The sequence below is a fragment of the Callorhinus ursinus genome, unplaced genomic scaffold (genome assembly GCF_003265705.2).
Source record: "Callorhinus ursinus isolate GAN/ISIS: 27379988/994484 unplaced genomic scaffold, GSC_fseal_2.0 scaffold18, whole genome shotgun sequence".
NCBI classification, from domain to species: domain Eukaryota; kingdom Metazoa; phylum Chordata; class Mammalia; order Carnivora; family Otariidae; genus Callorhinus; species Callorhinus ursinus.
The window spans coordinates 21,903,788-21,910,727 of record NW_027397080.1 but is presented as its reverse complement, the minus strand read 5'-3'; the positions used below and the strand labels follow the sequence as shown (position 1 = coordinate 21,910,727).

The 6,940-nt window shown below is 39.0% G+C and overlaps 1 protein-coding gene across 14 annotated transcripts in view; it reads right to left on the bottom strand.

The window, feature by feature from the left end:
* Positions 1 to 1,426: 1,426 nt before the first annotated feature.
* The window catches only part of HP1BP3 (heterochromatin protein 1 binding protein 3), a 39,617-nt gene continuing 34,103 nt past the window's right edge, over positions 1,427 to 6,940 (bottom strand). For all 14 annotated transcript variants that reach the window (XM_025855994.2, XM_025856000.2, XM_073903241.1 and 11 more), the window contains 3 exons: positions 5,918 to 6,029; positions 3,692 to 3,805; positions 1,427 to 3,236 (listed from right to left, as the gene is read on the bottom strand). In XM_025855994.2, coding sequence (XP_025711779.1) covers positions 2,942 to 3,236; positions 3,692 to 3,805; positions 5,918 to 6,029 — 521 coding nt within the window. In that variant the 3' untranslated portion in view covers positions 1,427 to 2,941. The remainder of the gene's footprint in view (positions 3,237 to 3,691; positions 3,806 to 5,917; positions 6,030 to 6,940) is intronic.

Here is a 6,940-nt window from a genome sequence, read left to right as displayed (position 1 = left end):
CTGAAGCCACTGGTCCATGCCAGAAGCTGCTGGGATTACCTCTTGAGTTTGCTGTTTTCCTTTCTGTAACATGGAAGTGAAATTTAGGTGTTCTGCTCCTTCAGAATGCCTGGAAGGGAGAAAAACCCAAATACTCCTTTATCTCAACATAAGTAAGGTACATGTCTTTGATGATGGGGATTTTCACTGAAGAGCGCAGTGACCCTTTTGTCTTTTCCCTTTACATGATTCTGAAGCAAGGACAGTTTTGTCCTTACCTGAACTTTGTTAAGTTAACACTGTCAGAGTTGGAAAGGATTTCAGATGATTTGGTCGAAAGTTCTTACCTGATGCTGGAGCACCTGATGTACAATATAGCCACCAGGTGACTGTTTGGGTTATCTTTTTTTTTTTTTTTAATTTTATTTATTTATTTCAGAGAGAGAGAGAGAATGAGAGATAGAAAGCACGAGAGGGAAGAGGGTCAGAGGGAAAGGCAGACTCCCCGCCGAGCAGGGAGCCTGATGTGGGACTCGATCCCGGGACTCCAGGATCATGACCTGAGCCGAAGGCAGTCGCTTAACCAACTGAGCCACCCAGGCACCCTGTTTGGGTTATCTTTTTAAAAGTGGTATCATAAAACGAAGAAACCAACCGAAATCCTCCAACTTTTGACCCCAGAAGAGTAGAGAATTCTTAGCCCAGGTACCCAACACCCATACTAAGAAATTATTACCTGCCAAATAGCTTAATAGAAAATAGAATTAGGTCTAGGGCGCCTGGGTGGCTCAGTTGGTTAAGCGTCTGCCTTCGGCTCAGGTCATGACCTCAGGGTCCTGCTCAGCAGGGAGCCTGCTTCTCCCTCTCTCTGCCTGCTGCTCCCCCTGCTTGTACTATCTTGCTGTCAAATAAATAAATAAAATCTTTAAAAAAAAAAAGAAAGAAAATAGAATTAGGTCTGTGGGGTTTATCAATCCTTTGGCAGTGTATTTTTTTTCCTAACCTAAGGATATATGTGGACATTAAACATAAGAAACTGGAATCCATGATCTTGAAAACAAGGACCTTGGTAAAATGCATAATGATTTTTTTTAAACCTCTTACTCATTAAATAACCAGGTTCAATATATCTAGAAACATCACTTGCCATCCATATAAAGAAAAGCAAATAAACTGGAGCTTGTGTTTAAAAGGAAGATGGGGGCGTGCTGCTGGCTCAGTGAGCAGAGCATGCAACTCTTGATCTTGGGATTGTGAGATCAAGCCCCACACTGGGTGTAGAGATTACTCAAAATCTTTAAAAAAATTTTTTTTAATTAAAAAAATAAAATAAAAAGGAAAATGGATGGCAACTATTGGAAGGAGTAGAAAAGACTCAAGTGAATGCAACTTCGCTACTTCTAAGGATATACTAGAAATTTTTAAATAGAAGCTACAGTTCAGCAGCTTTAAAATTTCATGTTTATTCATATTTTTCAAAATATATGTACATAAAAAAAGGAAGATTTACAACAGGAAAGATTGCCTTACATGCAACACAGATTCCAATGAGCTCATGATGGGATCACACATGATTATGGATCTACTTCAAGCCAATCTTCTCCAGTCCAGTTCGCAGCCACGCACCGTGAGGCTGCAGATAAGATCCCAGGAGACAATCCAATTGGAATGAATCAAACAAATGTCTTTTGCCTCTGGCAGCACTCAAAGGGGCCAGAAGATATACACCAAAAAGTTTAAGACAATTAAAATGTCAAGTGCCACAGGGAGGGTAAATGATAACCGGAAATCAGTATTTCCCAAGTAGAAAGCTAGTACTATTGAACACAACTGCACGATACTAAAACAAATACAAATGAGGAAGGGTTAGGTAGTCGGGCTTCATTTGTTTTTTTCTTTGCTTTTTTTTTTTTTTTTTTTAAATATCCCAAAAAGGAAGCCACTTGTTTGATATCAAAAGTGCTGTGGAAAGAAAGGAGGGGGAAAAAACCCACAGATGAATCTGGAATTTAGTTTATTTTAGCAAATTGTATGTTTTCCACCTTAACATTTCTACATTAGCAATGATGTAACTCTCCAACATTTCCTTATAAAAAAGGCAAACTGGAAATGACAACTCAATGCTCCAAATATTAAAAAATATATTTAAACATTTGATCAAGAAGATTTTATGTTTTGGTTTTTGGTACACAGGTGACACCAGAAATCACAAATTCAATATATTCCTGTATTTCCCCTTCAGTCAAAAATCAAGTATGTGGAGGGAATTTGTGCTTGTGGTTGAGGGAACACAATGCCCTGGGCCAGTGAAAAATACCTGGAAATTGACCAATGTGAAAGTAGCCCAAAGGAGTCACAGGTCTTCAGAACTTCATGAAATCATAACGTTTTTTGGCTTATTCCCAAAGCTAAGATGCCTCTGTATTTATATAATTGGAGAGAGAGGGTTAGTGGAGTGGTTTCATAAATAAGATTAATTATTATAGCTATAACTGGAGTCTCCAGGCAGAAAGCTTTACAATTCAGTCAGTGCTATATACTGCCTCTTTTTTATTTCCAGCACCTGACCAGCATCCTATTCTTGATGCTTTCTACAAATATAAAAATCTTTGCAGCTGTTTAGATAAAGCTGGAAGGGAAAAAAAAAAAAAAAAAAAGCCAAAGCTGACCATAAAAGAGGGTTGGGGTGGAGGGAGAAAAAATGACAAGTGTAGATTATACAGTTCAGGAAAATCCAGAGTTATAGCAGAAATTAAAATGACTGAGGGAAGGGGCAGGCACCAAGAACAGCACCTAAAGCTAACAAATGCCTAAACTGGTTTATTTATATTCCCTCCCCACAATGTTCATAGGGGAGGGAAAAAAATGTAATTTTAAAAGCATCAAAACTAAAACAAATGCACACTGACCTTAGAAAATAAGATTCTGAATTTTATGATACCCTTTTTTTTCCCTATAAAATTTACTTTTTTGCTTTGAAAGATCTCTTCATGTTGGATTTGCCCTTGCCAGGCAATTTCACTTCCTTTCTCACACTGGCTGCAGGCTTCTTTGAAGAGCCACCACTAGGTTTCTTGATGACTGAGGATGAGGGTCTGGCTTTCTTGGCAGGAGTTTTGGCCTTGGGAGGGGCTTTCTTGGGCAGGGGCTTCGCTTTCCCCCGCTGGGCAGCTGGGACTTTAGGTGCAGGCTTGGACCCTCTCTGCTTCACGGATGCAGCCTTTACAGATGACTTCGCTGGGGTTTTCTTCTGCAACCTGTGAGAACCAAAGAACAAAGGCCATCACTTAGTACTTGAGAGATTCACTTTGCCAGGATGACCAGATATTTTGCCACAAAAGATCTAGCTCAGATAAAAAGTCACCTACGTAAAGAACAGGAATGTGATTATTTTTAACTAGAACCTTTACTAAAATTGTATAAAAATTCAACCGATTCATTGAAGTCTATATATAATTCATGATGTTTTTACTAACGAAATATGGGATTATTTTTCTTCGAATAACCAACAAACTATGGATATACATACAGTATTTACCAAACGGTAAATTACATATTCACAGGGCTTCCTAAGTTCAAAGTCCCTGAATTTTCAAGAAGACAAGTTAAATGTTACACCAAGAACTTTCTGAGAGGCATCTTGAATTAAGTCGCTATTACTATTACTGCCACTTTTAGCTCTAAGGTAGAAAGGCCTCCCACAAATCCATACCTCCTCTTAGGTGGAGGCTCTTCATCGTCAGAGTCTTCTTCTGAGGAGTCATCCTCCTCTTCATCCTCATCTCTTGAATCATCTAGCTCTTTCTTTGGAAACAGAACTCCTGGGCTATGAAAGAAAGAAGGAAAGAAAAATTAGGTAAAATCAGGTCAAAGAGAAGTCCCCACACAGGACAAGGGAGAAATGTGAACCTAGGTGCTCTTCCCTGGACATTCCACTTCTTCCTGCCCTTCCAAATGCTATGTTACAAGTATCAGGTTACAGTTTAACTTATTCTGAACACACAAAGTTATAACAAATCTATAAAAGTCCCAGGCGATACCTCATTCCCTTCCTGCTGCCATTTAATAAAATTAATTCTTAATCATTGACTTACTAAACAATTATTTAAGCTCCTGATGTGTGGCCAGCACTGTATTAGCCACTGAATATATATATATAGCACTGAACTGTCTAAGGCAGCAAACAGATTGCACAGCAGTACATTTTTTGCCCTAATAATAGCGGCAAAAGACCTCGAAATAATATAAAGGCTGAATCTCTTCAAAGTTTTAGAGAAATTCAGCAAGGATTTTCTAATTTTCTTTGTCCTTACTGATAGAAATCTTTTCTTTTTTTTTAAAGATTTTATTTATTTAATTGACAGAGAGAGAGAGCATGAGAGGGAACACAAGCAGGGGGTTGTGGGAGAGGGAGAAGCAGGCTTCCAGCTCAGCAGGGAGCCTGATGCAGGGCTCGATCCCAGGACCCCGGGATCATGACCTGAGCCGAAGGCAGTTGCTTAACCAACTGAGCCACCCAGGCGCCCGTTACTGATAGAAATCTTGATCCCATTGATTAATAATTCCTTAAATTATAACATTTCATTTTTATTTTTTTTAAAGATTTTATTTATTTGACAGAGAGACAGACACAGCAAGAAAGGGAACACAAGCAGGGGGAGTGGGAGAGGGAGAAGCAGGCTTCTTGCTGAGCAGAGAGCCTGATGTGGGGTTCGATCCCAGGACCCCGGGATCATGACCTGAGCCGAAGGCAGACGCTTAACGACTGAGCCACCCAGATGCCCCAAATTATAACATTTTATATGCTTGACTTTAAGAATTTAATGTTTGAAAAATTCAAATAATATGCAACCAACCAAGTACCACCTACCCAGGCTTGTGCACAAGGTACAATATAAGAAACTACACTATACTCTTGCTAAAATAGGGTTTTAGTGGTACATGTCATGGCACTTTACTAGAAATCAAAGTATAAGAAGGCCATTGCATGGGTACAAAGGACAATGCTTGGCCCATAGGAGGTGCTCCATGTATTTTTTAGTGCAATAATAAAGTATAGATAAAAAAAAGTTTTCAAGGAAATGGCCCTGTGTCTATAGTAGGGAGAAGGCAAATTAGGATTCTTGGAAGCAGCCAATGCAATGCTCTCCTTCCTTGAATGATGGGCAATTTTTTTTTAAAGATTATTTATTTATTTGAGAGACAGAGAGTGAGAGTAAGAGAGAGCAGGAGCAGGGGGAGAGGCAGATGGAGAGGGAGAAGCAGACTCCCCGCTGAGCAGGGAGCCTGACACATGACTCGATCCCAGGACCCTGAGATCATGACATGAGCCAAAGGCAGATGCTGAACCAAATGAGCCACCCAGGTGCCCCGAATGATGGACAATTAAAACATACCTAACCCTCTAATAATCTTCTTGTCATTATCATTTACTTAATAAAGAAGGAATGAACATAAAAATGGCCAAAGATCTCAAAGAATTCAATGCTTGATTTTAGGAATGAATGGCTAACAGTAAGCTCTGGCAGGATAGCCAAAATCCCCCCATTCTTACATGAAAAGCTTTTACTCTAACACAATACTGCCTTAGGTAGGGGCACCTGGGTGGCTCAGTCAGTTAAGTATCCAACTCTTGGCTTTGGCTCAGGTCATGATCTCGGGGGTCATGAGACTGAGCCCTAAGTCGGGGTCCATGCTCAGTGTGAGAGTCTGCTTGAGATTCTCTCTCCCTTTCCCCCTCCTGCTCATGCTCTCTCTCTAAAATAAATAAATAAACCTTAAAAAAAAAAACCCACCCCAGAAAACCAATATTGCCTTAAGTAGTCTTTATTTTCAAGTAGAGCAGTAATAAGTTAATAAATTAAGCCCAAGCCTGTAACCTAGAATCAGATTTTAAATTACAATGACCAACATTTCACATTATGGGCTAGCTACTTACCTGGGGTAATAGGGAAAACAGAGCTGGAAGGTGCCACTAAATCCTTTGCCAGAGATCTGTTCCATCCACCCATTCTTTTCACATTTCTGCAGAGTTTTCTTCAGCAAATGCACTGAACAAAAAATTCAGATATGAAGAAAGTTGTTTATTCAATTTGATAATTCCCTCAACTACAATCAGTTATACATCAATTTACTGTCCTGTCAAAATACTAGCTGACATGTGCTAAGGGAATTCTTTGTGGTCAAAGGGATTAATAATTCACTTAACAATTAAGTGCCCATAAATTTGAAAATGTTAAATTGTCACAGCAAGAGACTTTAGAGACCACTAAGTCAAGTTCCTCATTTCACAGAAAGGAAAACAGGAGCCCAGAGTGACTTGCCTTACAGTGGCACAAAAATGATTAACAGCCAACTTAAAACTAAATCTTTCATCTCCATTCAAACATCCACTGAATACCCATTTGTACTAGGAAAATCATCTAGGAGAGTATCGATAAAGATCAACAAATAACAGAACAATACCATGGATTCTAAAGGCCTCACTGATTCTCATCTTTCATACAAAGACACATCAAAACTACATTTTATGGTAGTGTCCAAAAAATAGCTGCAATATCAGTGAAACAGAAAAGGTTAATAACCAACTTCATCTTCTCTTCTAATACTCAACCAAAAGGGAAAATAATGAAATGGTCTACAAGGGTCAGTATACACAGTAAACACAATACATATCTTAAGGAAGGAAGAAAAGATAAAAAGTCACACACAGCAGTTTTCAAAGTAACGTATGAAAAAAATGACCAGAAAGCATTCTTCCATAACATTAAAAAATTCATACTGCATATATGTTAAAGGCCACTATTAAGATGTCAAAATTACTTTTAATTAAAATGATAAGGTCTAGTTTGCATTCTGTTACTTACTTATTTTCCACATTCCTTGCCCTACACCCCTATGCCTACGCTAGTCGCTCACTGAGAAAATACCCAGCCTCACTAAGCCCTATGTGATGGTGCTG